This window comes from Rhopalosiphum padi, chromosome 3 (assembly GCF_020882245.1).
Source record: "Rhopalosiphum padi isolate XX-2018 chromosome 3, ASM2088224v1, whole genome shotgun sequence".
NCBI classification, from domain to species: Eukaryota; Metazoa; Arthropoda; class Insecta; order Hemiptera; family Aphididae; genus Rhopalosiphum; species Rhopalosiphum padi.
Genome location: NC_083599.1, coordinates 78,677,249 through 78,694,172, shown reverse-complemented (window position 1 = coordinate 78,694,172; position 16,924 = coordinate 78,677,249). Strand labels below are relative to the sequence as shown.

The following is a 16,924-nucleotide window of genomic DNA, read 5'->3' as shown; positions in this document are numbered from 1 at the left end:
TTGGTTTCCCTGATTTTTCGATGCGTTTTCTGAAGTTTCTGTTCCCTTTTTAGAGTTGACGTATTTTAACTTCCGACACACTTCCTTCGTGTGGCCGGGTTTCTTGCAGTATCTGCAGGTGATAGTGTTAACTGTAGCCTTTGGTGGATGATTTGCTGAGTTTCCGCTGTTTGATGTACTTTGCTGTGATCGGCAATCCCATGCCCAATGCCCCATTTTCCCACAATGGAAACATGGTGTACTTGGTTTTTTGTTCGGGGTTTTACCGTTTTGATGCTTGTTAGGTACTTCATAAAATCGTTTAGATTCTTCGAGAGATTTTCTTACTCTCTCTTCTTCGCGTGCTGCCTGTATGGCTTTGTCCAAGGTAGGAGGGTTTCTTGCCTTTATAAAATCCTTAAGATTTCCAAGTCCTTCGATGAATACTTGGATTGTTTGCGCTTTTAAGCTATTCTCCAAAGCTGTAGCTGCTTCTAAAGTTTTCCCACTGGTTTCCTGCTCCAGGATGAGTGTCTGTAATGATTCAATTCGTGAAGAGTACGAAGCTACATCTTCATTTGGTCTTTGTTTGCTTGAGTACAGCTCTAGATATAAATGTGTAGTAGTGCGCTTGGGCTCTAGTAAGTTTTTTAACGTCTCTTTGAGCTCATTCCAAGTATTAATGGTTCGGAATTTGATTGCTGCACGAGCTTTATTTGTTAACCTTATCATAATTCCTTGTAACAATCTTGGTTTTGCACGATCGTTTGCGCACATGATCGCAAACTCGCATTGTTCGAGGAAAACTTCAAGGTCTTCTTGATTGACTCCACTGAAAGTTGAGGGTAAAAGTTTTAGTGCCGCTTCTAATCCTATGGTGTCCACCGCTCTGTCTGATGTGGATAAAGATTCTGTGATTTGTGGCGAATTTTGGATGTTTCCACTCGACGAACTACCTGCTATTTTACTAGGTTCTAAATATGTTTGATTCTCCCCCATGTTAGGTTCTATTGTTTGGTTTAGTATATTGTTATTCATTATACTATCAGTTAAAGTTAGTGTCCTATCTACTTCAACTAAGGTTTGACTAATATCTATTAAGAGGGATTCGTTATTGTCAACTAATTGATTCGTTTGACCTACTAAAGTTTCTGATGATAAAAGGGCTATAGGACGCTCTGAATTTGGATTTTCTGGGTTAGCAAATCTGACAGGTAGACTAACACGTGGTGTGGGGACCGGGTTAGAAGTACTGGATTCAGTAGTATCCTCCACGTTATCGCTCATTTACTACTTAATATAATACAATAAAAGAGTAAAAAATAAAAAAAAATAAAAATATTGATTTGAAATTTGAAATATTTGTAGAAGAAAGAAGGAATTATAATTTAAAGTAGTTAAAAAAATAAATGTTACATTAATTATCAATTACTCACAATACCAAATACGTAGTTGAACTTGCCATAATGTTCTGTGGTGAATGTTTTGAATTGATCTGGTTGGCTTGGACTGCTGTTGTGGGTATCGGTAGTCTGCAACGCTGTATCAACGACGTATTCGCTTCGACTGCTCTTGTTGGAACGCCTCGAATCAGCTGGCGCGAGGACCACTACGGATAGTGGGTTTAGCCCAGATGTCGTTGTTGGTTAATCCACGTAGTGTATTAATAATGTTTATTACAATCAATGATGATTATAAATAACAAGTTAATTTTATTTATTTTTCAATTTGATAAGATTATTGATATGATAAGATTGTTGATATGATAAGATTGTTTATATGATAAGATTGTTTATATGATAAGATTGTTTATATGATAAGATATCAATTGATATGCTATCAACTGATATCGGTGTTGATTATCGATGTCTACTATCGATGTCCACTATTGATATCCACAATCGATTTTCACAATCGATTTCCACTATCGATTATTTTTTTTCATCAGTCGACGATTCGGGTGGCGCTCTGTAGGCTTCACCCAACGTGTGTTGAATAAAAAAATTTATGATATACCTGTTATTTCAGAAATTCTTGGATGAATGAGATTCTGGTAGATTGTCTGTGATTTTCTTGAATGTTTGTGGATGGTCTGAAGTTTCTGTTGAGTCTTGGCGAAAACAAATTACGTCTGTTCACTACTTATACACGGTATATAAAAAAAATACGATCATTAATTTGCCGCTTAAAGTAATTATTATTCTTGAGCGTAGAACTGGAATACTATCGGATCCCACCGCTGCCACCAAAAATGTTATGATTTTACACAACAAATAAAAGAACGTACGCAAAATAATTAAATAAAAATTATATTTTTATTATTTACTACGGCTAATGACAATGTATCGGTTCAGACGTAATATTAAGACTAAAAACTGCCTGGCCTCCCGTATAGTGTATTGGACGACGACGATCCGTGTCACAATCAAAATCCTATGTCAGCGGATTCCACGGTCTCGCCGTCGTATAACACACTATTCCTGAGGGTCTTAAAAAATATCATGTAGAAATAATATTATATATTATAATATGATTCAGGGGTTCATAACATTATGTTAAAATTTTAAACAATCAAATTATACTATACTCGATTTACTATTTACTATTTACCCTTATTCATTGCATCTAAAGCTTGCTTAACCTTTGATGGTGAGTATAAACACCTTTTTGGAGTTTTTAATTTATTTTGAATTGTTTTGGGAGACATCTCCCTAAGGTATAATATATAACACTAATTAGTACATTTATAAAACAATTCATATTAGACCCATGCAATTAAGTTAAATTGGACATTTTTAAAAGTGGCCATTAAAGGAACTACATAAGATTCCATGTATGGCCATCGCTTGTCCATAAATGAATTTTTCAACGAAAAAGAGTTCCTTTTATGGTCAACTATAAAAATGTGGTGTAAAATAAAATATATTTAGAAACAATGGTATAGTAATAATTCGATTAATTTTACATACCTGATGGTTCATTGACAGCAATGAAATGTAATTTTATCCTTAAGAAAAAAATTCGAAAAGATTTACATTTCTTAACAGTTTAAATAAGAAATATGAAAAATGATGAGATAAACATATTTTTGTAACAGTGATAACAAAATAAAATCGAGGGAGAATGCTACGATTCATATGTATTATGAATCAGTGTATCCAACATAATATTTAATTACAATAATATCATGTTATGGTAAAAAATTATGCTAATAAATAATTTATCAATTTGAAGTGGCCATAGCTGATGTACTGGCTATAGATGGTGCCATGACCCTATCATAGAAAACAGTGATACCTATTCTTAAAATGGACTGTACAATTTATTTTAAACAATGGACTAAAGATTATTTATGTATATACATGAGTGCGACTTTTTCACTATGTTAGTCCAAAAAATATAAATATCCGACCGTATACGGGATTTAAATAAAAGAACAGGCGGCTATATGTGACACACCGCAAACCCCGTGACAAAATCGAATTTTATATAAAAGTCGCCGTACGTTAAGTTATGGTGTGTTGACAGTTTGGAACAACAATCTTAGGAACATTTTTATTTTACGGGACACCCCTTTTTTTGGTCATTTTTTGGGGGGACTTTGTTATATTTTTGACGAATAAAATGATGGTGAAATCAGAATTTGGCGCACGAACTTACTTTCAAAGTTATAGCTAATTCAAGTTTTCTGTTTATACTATAATCCTTAAATACCCATTTTACTTCATCAAAGTAAGTCTTAAGTCATTTCCTTAAAGTAGAAATTTACCCAATCTTGTACGTACGCGTCGTATTTAATTATATCTGGAATGCTTTTCATAACATAGTGAGTATAATTTTTATTTATGTGACTGGTGTATTCTAGTACCAGGACATACCACGCCTACTTTCGTTTAAATTTAGTACGGTTGAACTCTAATTTCCCTTGTTATATTCTGGAAAGTGTTACTAACTTAGTATTTGGTTAAAATTATTTTAGAATATCTGAGCGTTTGGCAATATGCTAAGCTTATTATGTGTAGTCTACGTTTTGATGTACCTATGTGCATTATTGTTATTATAAGTAAAGACCGGATTCCCGTGCAATTGCATCTTTTTATGGCGTGTTCTTAATTTTATAGAAACAAGCTACAAATCTAAATCAAGAGATGTAGATTAATTTAAAGAAAGATTTATGTTGCACAAAATTGCACGTTTTGGGTTTTTTTTTATGAAAATGTACTTTTGTACAAATATTTTTTGTATTATTTTTATTTTTTCTATATTATGTTGTAATATGAAATATTGGACTTTTATATCAAATAATATAATTATATATATATATATTCGATATAATAAGGTGTAATTAAGATAATAACTACTACGATAGTCAATAGATTATCGATTACATACATACATACAGTCTATCCGCAGCAGGCGTAGTCAACTCATATTTTATACTTTCATAGTTGATACTTATTACTTGAAATTATTTAATATAAAATGCCGAAAATTGGTAGTAGTCATTGTTCTAAAATAAAATATTGGATCGAAAAATATCCAGAATTAAAAACAGAAGGCAAAATTATATTTTGCACGTCGTGCAATAAGGCTATTGGTTCTGAACGTAAATCACAAGTTGACGCTCATTGTAATTCAAGTACGTACCTACGGTAACACTAATTTTCTGCTGTAGTCAATAATTATTAACAATTTTTTTTTTACCTAAGACATAATTTTACCGAAAAAACTAAGAAGTGTACAAGATTATAAATTTTAATCAAATATTGTAAAGTCAGTTTATATATATAATAAATATACAGGATGTCCCGCGAGGATTTACCCATTGCGATATCTCCTGAAATAATGGAGATATCATAATTCTGGTTTCTTAATAAGATTCACAGGAACAAGAACTACAAATATTTGATGTTTTAATTTATTTTTATGTTTTGGTAAAAAAGTTAAAAAATGTATTTTTTTATTTAATTATTTAAAAAAAAATTGAAGATAGTCATTTAGTTAGTAAACATTTTAGTAATTTGTTATTAATATAAGTTTTTTTTAAATAAAGTAATATATGTACATCTTATATTCAAAAACACATTATCCATTTCAACCTGTTCTTAAAATTGAAGTTTTTGTTTTTTTTTTTTAATTAGATAAGCCACTTATTATATATTTATGTATTTAGATTATTATTTATTTTAGTACATTAAATTAACATTATTAGATAAATTTACTGTGTTTTTCATTATAGTCACAAAACAAAGTGTTTGAACACTCACAATTATAATATACATATATACATGTATTGTAAAAAAAAAAATGTTAACCTTCTCAAAATATATTCAGCTATGACCTTCTAAAATATTTATTGTATATAACAATTTCCCTGTGTTCCTTCTTCCAAAAAGTAAAATTCGTATTCATACTACGTAGTATCACAAGTACCAACAAGTACCATACAGTTCAGTAAAATAGTAAGTGTTAGGTAAATTACTTTTTTAACTAGATTACTTTAGTTACTCAATCTCAAGTACTAAAGTAATTGAGTTACAATGACGTTACTTTAACGTTATTCTTATGTTACCTTATTAAGTTTTCACCTAATCACCAATAACAGCGGTAATCCGAAGACGACCTTAATATGTTGTATAATTTATCAGACATTATCTAACAATAAATAAGATATAGCAATTGCTAATATTGCTATCTCTACTCCTGCAATCTATTTATCAATGTTATAATCAGTTTTCCTCGAAAATTGAAACTGAAAATTGTAGTTTATTTATACATGGATATTATATTATTATATTATTAATTAATATTTATACTGGGAAAATGTTGTAATTACACATACATGTAATTATACCTACTTGAGTTTTAAATATAATTAAATTTTCTGATACTGTTACGAAGGGAGGACTGCCTGCAAAGTGCCGCTTCGGCCTTCATAGCACCGCGATATACAAAAAAAAAATATATAATTAAATATTTAAATTTATAATGCAACGCGTTCTTCTGGTAAATTATTTCTAAATAATTAACGTCGTTACTCTTTTCGTTACTGACTGCGTCAAATTTGTAGTGAGCCAAATCAAAGCCACCGTTGAGTAGTGATGTAGTAGTCGTGATGAAAATATTTTCTGTTTTTTTTTATCGAAAATATTTCAGTATTTTTTAATTGAAATTATTTCTAAATGTTTAACAATTGAAAAATTAAGCTGTCCAAATGACAAAATTCTGACATTGACCGACGTGAAGATGCTCCATCTAACTCTGTTAAATCATATCTGTCAAGAGTTCTATCCAAGGCTCTCTTATATAGTCGGTTCCCCCGTTCTACTTATCTTGTTACTACTGGTCAATTGATACCTACGCGTCATCGTGTTCTCACGGTTTACACATCCTCAGTTAAATGTGAACTTTCGGTGATCCCATTAGGTCACGACAACAGTTATCAAATTATACAGATATTGGTTTTAATTGTTGGGACTATTATAATACTAAAATATACTAAATGCATTATGAAAAATAAAAATGTCTTAAAACTGAATTTATTTCAGATAAATCGAAATTGGAGACCGGGTGCTATACGTTTTGATGTAGCTGAAATTATAAAGAAGGTTCGAGCAGGAACTATTGGACCATTGCCTGGGAGGAATTGGAATAAAATAAAATAACGAAATTGTTTAAAAATAAATTGTTTTCGGTAATTGTCTTCAGTAATCAATTTTGTAGATTAGCAAAATTGTGGGGTTTCAATTCAAAACGGACCTTTGCTATTTTTATAATTTTTCTAGACAGCTCTTTTTTTGTTTATCTGATTTTCAAATGATTTAGATAATATGTGATATATTGAAAAATAGTTAAAATGATTAATTTATTTCTGATATCAAAAGTTATCTCCTCAAAATTTTTTTAGTATATTCTTAAGTTTAAAGAAATTGATTTTGAACAAAACGTTCCTATTCCAGGAATAAGTCCCTTATGAATAAAACACTGGAATAACCTTTTGGAAAAAAAACAAATATATTTTTATCAAAATGCACTATTTCCACAAGTACCTAGTTTTTTCTTTGTTAAAAATCACTGAAGACTCAAGTTATATTAATTTATTGATATAATTTATAGGTACTGAAGTCACAACATATCAAAAAATAATGAACAAACAAAAAACATTTTTAAAATGTATTGAAACGTTTTAATTTTTAAAATAAAATATAATAATATAACAAATAAAATAAAATAAAACCAAATTAAAACATATTAAGGACATTATATCAAATTTTATGATAAAACAAAGTGCAAAATAAAAATAATTAATATAAAAAAACGCGATTTTCGATCGACTATTTCATAGGGAATAATTGAGGTTAGCCAAAAATTAACCTCACCATTCGATTTCCTTCTATTATTTTTTATTAAAATCAATACCTAACATGATTTTGTTAAAAATGGAAAAAGTCCGTTTTTAATTGAAACCTTTCAATTATATTTATACAAAATGTTTTAAAAATAATTTAAATTTCAAAATAAATTGTACATAAGCTTTCAAACGGAAAATATATGATATTAATATTTTAACAATGTCCATTATTTTTAGTTCCTCGGTGTATGGGCCTGGAACGGACAATAATAGGTCGTGCGCCCGGTTACCAAAATACTTCGTGCTATGTCTACACACCAACTGACTTATGTAAATTTGTGTGTATATTGCATTATAGCTCAACCAGAATCAGGCGCGGATCCATGATGTCTGATTGGGGAGGGGGGGCATCAAATAATATCAATAGAGATTATCAAGGTTTATTATGTTAAAATTGTTGTCATCAGGATGATGATTGAGATAATTTTACCTCAAAATTATTTATTCAAAGCAGACTAAAATTGAAAATATTATGTACAGACTTGTGCCTTAAATCATCAATATTTAATTTTTCATTATATACTTTAGTTAACTTCAGTCAGCTTTAATAGATAATTTATATTTTTGTTGTAATAAATAAACAAACAAACAAACATTTTGAAAATATTTAGATTAGTCAAGATTTTATTGTATTTAATCAGGTACATTACTTTTTGTTCATTTAATCTATACTAAATTGTACTATAGTTAATAATTTTAGTTTATGATATATTATTATAATAATAAAATGTACAACTTATGTTAGGTTCTTATTTCTTATGGTTTTCAAATTACAAATGGTATTTTTGTTTTATTTTTGGAGAAACGTTGAATCACTTTTTTAATATCGATGTCTATGTCCCTGGGAATGTTCAATAGTGCAAGTCCAGTCAAACGTGTTTCACACATCGTTGATCTTAACCATGTTTTAAGGCGCCTTAAAGAAGAAAATGTTCTTTCAGCACTAGAATTACTAATGGGCAAAGTAATTAATAATCTTAATATTTTATTTATTAAAGGGAAAACATCTTCATCACAATTCTGTAATACATTAATGGCATCCTTAGAAATTACTGATGGATCCTCTTGGTATTCACGCATCCACTTTTCTTTCCAAATATAGTATTCACCAACTAATTGGGAGGATATCTCATTCTTATGTAGTAATATTTGAAAATCTTTGGAAACTGATTTTATTTTGTCAATTTCTCCTTTTTGGTCTTTTAGTATTTTTTAAAAATTAGACGGATGATAAAAAGATAGCTGAAATAATTCTAATGTATTTTGTGAAAAACGTGTTTTTAGGTCATCTATAATATTATCCAATAAAGGGATAAATATTGTAATTCTATAGTAATCTTCTACGTTATTAGTGGGATAGTTTGAACGAATTTTTTGTTGCTTACATAACCTGGGCATCAGTAATTCTACAACAATTATCTTTGCTAAATCTTCAGATAATTTAAATATATTTGAAAATTCTGTTTCAACTTTTTCACGACATCTTGAAAGAACTTTTAATGTATCTTTATAGTATTTGCTGCTGTATTCAAATTTTTTTTTTGGAAAATTTTGCTTAGACAATAAGTGAATTTGAATAAATGCGCAAGACTAAATTAGCAATAATAAATTCACTGTCACATAATGTTATTACAAGTATTTTTGCTTTTCCAGAAGTTTGGGAATCTTTCCATGTTGTAATTTCAGTTAATGCATTAATAATTTTAGGTATATCTTGTAAAAAATTAGTTCTTCATGTCTTTTCAACCCACCTCGTTTCACATAATCCTGTTAGCTGGTGGCCAATATATTTCTTCAAAACTATGGTACGTTTTGCTGATACAGAAAAAAAACTTATAACCTCTTTAATAATTCTAACTAAATTTCGTATGCTTTGAACTTTGGATGATTTTGAAATCGAAATATTAAGAGAATGGTTGTAACACGGACATCTACGGGCATTCGGTGAACTCTTTATAATTTCAGATACAGCTCCACAAACTTTAGATGTTATAACACTGCAGCCATCGGTACCCATACCTACACACTTGTTAAGATTCAGACCCATTTCTCTCAGTTGATTTAAAACAATTTGCCCTAGCATTTTTCCAGTTATCAAAATTTCTTCTATTTTCCTACTTTCATTATTTACCAAAGAAATTTAATTATTAACTTCTTCGTCATCACTTAATTTATTATTATTACTTAGCTCAATAAGTCGAGCTTCGTCAAATGCATCAACAAAAGTCACAAAATCTTCTCTTATTGTTATTTCATCAATATATCTTATAACTAAACTAATTTGTGATCGTTTAGATACATCTAGGGTTTCGTCAAAAATTATACTGTAAAAAATATCTTTGTCTGTAATTTTTTTTAATATACTGTTTAAAATTTCTTTACCACATAACTCAATTAACTCGTTCTGTATGGTTTTACTAATGTACGTTGCTTTTGAAGAAGTATTTTTTAGATGATTTTCAAGCGTAGAATCTCCGGCTTTGACTCGAAATTTTAAAAGCTCTCTAAAATTACCTTCGTTAATTGAACTTACGCCATCTTCAGTGGTAAATGATAAGCGTAGTTGGCCATCATCTCTATGCCCCCAAAACGGGATATTTTGTCTACCCAAAAAAATAATACTTTCTATAATTGGAATAAGTCTTTCTTGATTATTTTTTATTTCTTGCGCTCATTTCGTATCTAATAAGTTATGTATTTGAAGTTTAGGATTATTGTAATTTTGTAAAAAAAGTTTAGCCACTTGGACAGATTCATTATGATATCTAGTGATTTCATGTCCACGTAAATCCCCTGTATTTCCTTGTAATTTTGCGAATTTTGTCAATGGTTGTGTAACTAATTTTTGTAATTCTACATTTCGTTGAAAGCCACCTTGTTTTTGTACATTAAATAAAGGACAATATTTACAATATAAACCTTGTTTTGATGGTGAAAATACTAACCATTTAAAATTATTTAAATGCTGTGGTCCAATAAATCGACGTATTAATTTACCGTTTTTATTATGCTCAGAAAAAGGAAATGTATAGGTTGTTGGTGGTATCCAATGATTTATTAAGAGTTCACGTTTCGTATAATCGTCAATATTTTTTCTAATATAATCTCCTATATCATTAGTTTGAAGATGGAAATCATGACTAGAAGATGCTGATACTTTGTCAATGTTGGAATCAAGATCTTTTATAGAATTATCTGAAATATGTTCTTCAGGTAAACTGCTTTCATATGTGATTTTTTTTTAAATAGGTTTGAAAAATGAACTTATTTTTGAAGAAGGACTTTTCATCATTTTCGCTTTTTATCAGTAATTGTGGCCTAAATAAGTAATGAAAACTTGATAATTTAAAATCATCTGAATATAATAGTTTATGGAGTCATTATAAACTATTGGTAAAAAAGTCAACTGTTTAAATAAAATATGTATGTAGTGAAAATCAAATTGTATACGAATTGAAGTAATTAAACATATATCAACTAATAAAAAATATAATAAAAATTTGTTAAAAATGATAAAATTACATATTTGACCAAAATAGTTTTATTGTAAATAACATCTTATTTTTTATATAGAAACGTGTTTTTTTCTTAGCTCAATTATTTTAAATATGATATTGTTTAAAAGTAATTGTGAATATTGATCTTACTATAGGTATATGAATTTAATAAGTTAAAAACAATTAAATGTTTTTCCTCATTACTAGAAAGTATAATTGAAAATAAATGTACAAAAGTTTCTTTTTATTTCAAATCAGTGACAATGTATTACAATTTAAAATACGAATTACTTACCATTTTTAAAAACACTCGTTTTCTCGCCACACGTCAAACACTATCCGTATTCCGTAGAAAAATGATAAAGAATAAAAAGATAAATTATAATATTCGATATTGTAACAATACAAATTAAAGTCAATATAGCGAGTGTGATTACAACAATAACGTGAACGGTCTACGTCGTCGTTGGTCGGCGCGATTAGAAATCACAGAACTATAAATAGAATTTACCGAAAACCAATATCTAATAAAAAAAACATGTAATAAGAATATTTTAATGGTTTTTTTATGCAAGTTTTAATATTATCCTATTGAAGATATAAAGTTAAAATAGTTAAATATTATAGTATATAATATATAATAGTATATACTATATAGTATTTATGTATATTGTATACTTATAATCATTTTTATCAGCCTTTTTTTTTGAGATTTGGGGGGGCCATTGCTCCCATGACCCCCCTTGTATCCGCGCCTGACTAGAATTGGTTGGGTTCGCCGCGCAAATACTAGTGAGCTATGTAGTGTAGTGGTGTGTAAGTGTGTATATATGTTTGTGTGTGTATACTTAAAATTAATGATAGAAGGGGTAACATAAAGAATGGTAACCCAAATGTAGATATGGTAAGAAGTATAGTGTATAATAATCAAACAGTGGCGGCGCCAGATATTTTTTTTGGGGGGGGCGATATGAGGGCAAATTATTTTCTGGTGGGGCATTTATGTATCACTACTCGATCACCCACTAATTTGCTTATATTATATATTCAGAAAGTACTGCTGAAAATGTTTTGGGTATAATATGCTATATTTCTAAATAATCCAAAAAAAAAAAAAATTAAATAATTAATTAATAAAATGTCTTTGTTTACTTACATATTTTTAACATATTGGAATCCAAAGTAGGTATAAGGTATAACCTAATATATAATAATAATAATACGAGTAATATTTATCATATTTAAAGTATGATAATAATATATGGCGTAGACATCCTGCCCACCTTAAACGCGTTCAGCGTTTAACAGGTTAGAAGTGGACAGAGTTTCACAATTAGTCTCTTGATGATTCCGGTGGTGGTTTGGACGGTAGCAACTCGAACAATCCCATCTTGTCCTGGGTGCAACTGGAGAATCCGTCCAAGTTTCCATAGAAGTGGAGGTGTTGGTTCTCGAATTAGAACCAAAGTATCGGGTTCCAAGTTGTCACTATGGTTTGTCCATTTGCTGCGTCTCTGTAGAGTTTGCAAATACTCGTTTTTCCATCGTTTCCAAAAGTGGACATGGAGGTCCTTAATTAATCTCCAACGTTGAAAATGTGACAGCGGGATATTTTCCAAGTTAGGTTCGACAATGGCCGTACTGGACATAAGGGTGAGAAAATGACTTGGAGTGAGGGCCTCAAAATTGGATGGATCCGAACTTAGGGCACCCAGTGGACGCGAGTTTAAAGTGGCTTCAATGCGACTCAGCAATGTGGTCAATTCTTCGTAAGTCAATCGTTGCAACCCAAGGGTTCGGTATAATAGTGTTTTGGTGGATTTGACCCCAGCCTCCCATAATCCTCCAAAATGTGGAGCGGAAGGGGGGTTAAAGTGTCAACTGATATTACGAGCCGTTAGGTAGGCCTGACACTGATTTTGGTACTCCTTGGACTGGATGAATTGATCGACAGGCTGTAATAAGTTAGCCGCACCTTTGAAATTTGTTCCGCAGTCGCTGTGTATTTGTTCAACCAGTCCGCGTCTGGAGATGAAACGACAAAGGGTCATAAGAAAGGTTTCGGATGACAAGTCTGAGGCCACCTCCAAATGTGACGCCTTGGTTGTCATACACACAAATAAGCAGATGTATGCTTGACTGGGCACCGTTCGCCGTGTTTTAGAGGATTTTAAACTAATTGGATCGACGTAGTCTACGCCTGTTGTCATAAACGGTTTTACCTGTTGCAGACGACATTTGGAGATGTCACCCATGAAGGGCTGTGGATCGCGTGGGCGTGTCTTGTAGCAAGCAATGCAGAGCCTTAATCGAGATCTAATGACTTGGCGACCTGATATTATCCAATACTGATGTGAAATTATTGTTTGTAAAGTAGTGGCACCGGGATGTTTGTTTTGTTTATGAAAATCATCAATGAGTAGGTTCGTCAGTCGGTGGGAACGTGGCAGAAGTATTGGATGCTTCTGTGCATATGGAATTGTTGCAAACCTTAGACGACCACCAACCCGTATTATTCCGTGCTCATCTTGGAACGGACTGAGCTTTCGTAATTTGCTATTGTTTGCACAGGAGTAATTACCTATTTTGTCAAACTCGTCCGAAAATGATTGCCTTTGTATTGTTCGAATGATCCGTTGCATCTACTTGTTCACGAGGAGACAATTGTATGGTGATTGGTTTAGAATTTGTAAAGATTCTTGAACAGTACGCGACAACATGGATGATTGTAGCGAGTGATGAAAATTTGTTTAATAGGTCTTCGATGATAGTCTGGTGTAGCGTGACTACTAGAGGATCTTAACGTTCTTCCGAATTTGTTGTATCACAATCGTTGTTAATAACTGTTGGTGGCCATGTATTATGGTCTTGATATAGGAATCTTGGACCATACCACCAGAGTGGGTGATGAAGAACCTCAGATGGATAGAGCCCCCTTGAGTCACAGTCAGCAGGGTTGTCATTCGTGGGAACATAACGCTATATAGATGGTGGTGTCAGTTCCTGTAATTGACTTGTACGGTTGGCGACGAACGTTGCCCAACGGTGAGGCGATGATTTAATCCAAGCCAGAGCGGTGGTTGAGTCAGTCCATGCGTGCATTGTAGTGATGGGTATGATCGAGGCGAAGATGTGATGGACTGAGTGCAACAATTTTGCAGCAAGTAGCGCTCCGCGGAGTTCCAACCGAGGAATGGTGACGTGTTTAAGTGGGGCTACCTTTGATTTTGCTGTGATGAGGTGGCATTGAATCGTGGAACCACTAATACAACGCAAATATACGACTGCAGCATAACCTTTTTCCGTGCTGTCGGAAAATGTATGTAACTCATATGTTGGACGCCCATCTAACGTGATTCGACGAGGAACAGTAACTGCTTGTATGCCTTTTAGCTCCTGTTGATACCGCTTCCAAATTGTGAGTATTTGTTTGGGGATGAGATCGTCCCAACCAATTCCAGAGGTCCATAATAATTGCATTACATATTTGGCCAGGAAGGTAACGGGTGCTAAGAAACCCAAAGGATCGAAGATACGTGCCATATCTGATAAGACCGAACGTTTAGTTGTCGTGAGACTTGGACTATGATAGTTGTACGAAAAGTAGTCCTGTGTGGGATTCCAATACATGCCAAGGATCTTGAGTATTGCTTGCCCTTCGTCATCGAATAGTACAGCGGGATCCATAGAGCATTCAGAGGTGGGTACCGCTTGTAAGATGCTGGGTAGATTACTAGCCCACTTCCTAAGTTGGAACTTCCCCTGAGCACACAGAGCAATCACCTGTTGTTGGCAGAGTAATGTATCCTCTTCTGACTGAGCTTCTGTAAGAATGTCGTCAACAAACATGTCATTCTTCAGCACCTTAGCAGCAATTGGAAACCTTGACTCGTCAATTGTTGCCAGATATTGCATCGTTCGTAGTGCTTGGTGTGGAGGACAACAGGTACCATATGTGACCGTACATTGGCGATATTCTTGTATTGGTGAGTCTGGTTCAAAACGCCAAAGAATGCGTAAATATTCCCGATCGGTTGCATGAATTTGGATTTGTCGATACATTTGTTTGATATCCGCAGTGAATAAAAACTTGTGTACTCGAGCTTGAATCAGAATGTTGCTCATTTCTTGCTGTAACTTCTGTCCAGTGTATACGCTGGAATTTAATGACTGCCCGGATGTAGTTCAAGATGAGGCGTCAAAAACTACCCTAAGCTTTGTAGTTTGACTTTCCGGGTGCAGGATACAATGATGCGGTATGTAATAGCAATAAGGTGTTATTTTATTGCTGTCGGGAACTATTTCCATGTGTTTACTTTCCAAGTAATCTTGCATAAAGTCCGAGTATTTTTTGCCCAAGTTTGGATCTTGAGCCAGACGCCGTTCGAGAGCATGAAATCTTCTAAGCGCAACACCTTTGGAGTCACCGAGTACTGGATGTGGATGTTTAAATGGCAAGGCAACACTCAACCGTCCAGAAGTTAGGCGTTTGATTGACGATGTAAAGATGGTTTCTGCCTGAATTTCGTCACGACTTAGATGTTGAACCTTTGGGAGTTCCTCCATTTCCCAAAATTTACTTACTGCCTGCTCAAGTGTTGGCTCAGTGGTGACGAGCATTGACGTTACCTTTGCACTTGATGTGACTGGTCCCATCAGAACCCATCCAAAGACAGTGCTGAAAGCTGTTGGGTGTGACCAGAGTCCAGCAACACGGTTTCCGGTGAGGATGGCCGGGGCGACATCGGCCCCCAACAGAATGTCAATTGGACCTTGAATATTAAAATTTGGATCCGCTAGATTCAATTTATTCAAATGAGGCAATGCGGTGAATGTCAATGAGGTTTGAGGTAAGGGTTCCGTTATTTTTGACACAATGTAAACATCCAGAGGAATAGATGGTTCTGAATTGCCTACTGGTGATATGCTGATTGAAATGGCGCCCGACACAGAGTTTACCGATGTACCCGAGAAGGCACTTTTATTTGTGTTGAACAGCGACGTATTGGTAACGCTAGGCGATCGGCACTTTGCTTGGTAATGAAGCTAACCTGCGAGCCCGTATCCAATAGTGCTCGGAACGTGTTTTTCTGGTTGTTGACTGACACGACACTGATGAGTAACGTGGATAGTAGTATGGTCTGAGGTTTATTTGTGGCAACGAGCATTGATGTTGGCGATTGAGTAACTGCGATGACGGGTGGGCTGGTTTGAAAGTGCAACAATGTGTGGTGTTTTTTATGACATGAGTGACAAGTGTATTTGGATGGACATGCTGCCGTAGAGTGTCCAGCGCCCAAACAGTTAATGCAGAGTTGAAATTTCTTTATGGTTTCGAACCGTTCTGTTGGGCCTTGGTTCGTAAATATTTGGCACTGACGTATTGCATGGGCCTGTTTACATAATGGACAAGTTTTTGATAGAGTGGCAGACTGGTGAGTGGTTGCCATCAGTACTTTTGACGAAGATGTAGGACGCTGACGTTGGGTGGATTTAGATTTTGCAGAGGATTGGAATTGACCTGTAGAATCTTGGATCACTGCAGAATAAAGCCCTGACTGAGCTTCGGCGGACCGCACGTGAGAGCGCAAGAACTCGACGAATTCAGAAATCTGTGGTTGGTGCCGTTCACCGAGAATCATTTCCCATCGAGCACGGAGGTCGTAATCCAAATATTTTTTCGAAAATATGGATCAAGATAGGACTCCATAGCCGAGTGGTTAGATCCAGGTTGTCCAATGCAGCTGTATGTTCCAGAATTGACTGGATGAGAGATTTTATGGAACCGGCATCGTTAGATAGCACAGAGTGCGGAGCTAGAAGGGCTTCAAGATGGACTCTGGCCAAATCTCGCTTGTTCCCATATCGGGCACGTAATAAACCCCATGCACTGGAGTAGTTAGCGGCGGTCAGTGGAAGGTGAACAACAAGTGATAACGCTTCACCTTCGAGTGATGTTTTTTAGAAATTCAAATTTCTCCACGTCCGGAAGATCTGCCGTGTGGGACATGATTGAGTTGAAAAGGTCATCGAATCC

The 16,924-nt window shown here is 33.5% G+C and overlaps 2 protein-coding genes across 2 annotated transcripts; both read right to left on the bottom strand.

The window, feature by feature from the left end:
* Positions 1–12,764: 12,764 nt before the first annotated feature.
* On the bottom strand, positions 12,765–13,529 carry LOC132925905 (uncharacterized). Its single transcript, XM_060990262.1, has one exon. It carries the CDS (start codon positions 13,527–13,529, stop codon positions 12,765–12,767), a length of 765 nt encoding a protein of 254 aa, XP_060846245.1.
* Positions 13,530–13,866: 337 nt separating this feature from the next.
* Positions 13,867–15,012, bottom strand: LOC132925904 (uncharacterized). Its single transcript, XM_060990261.1, has one exon. The coding sequence runs from the start codon at positions 15,010–15,012 to the stop codon at positions 13,867–13,869; it is 1,146 nt and encodes a 381-aa protein (XP_060846244.1).
* Positions 15,013–16,924: the final 1,912 nt, after the last annotated feature.

Bases quoted from the DNA above. Each gene is read 5' to 3' on its own strand.
- LOC132925905 (XM_060990262.1), bottom strand. From the start codon at position 13,529: ATGCAACGGATCATTCGAACAATACAAAGGCAATCATTTTCGGACGAG.
- LOC132925904 (XM_060990261.1), bottom strand. From the start codon at position 15,012: ATGAGCAACATTCTGATTCAAGCTCGAGTACACAAGTTTTTATTCACT.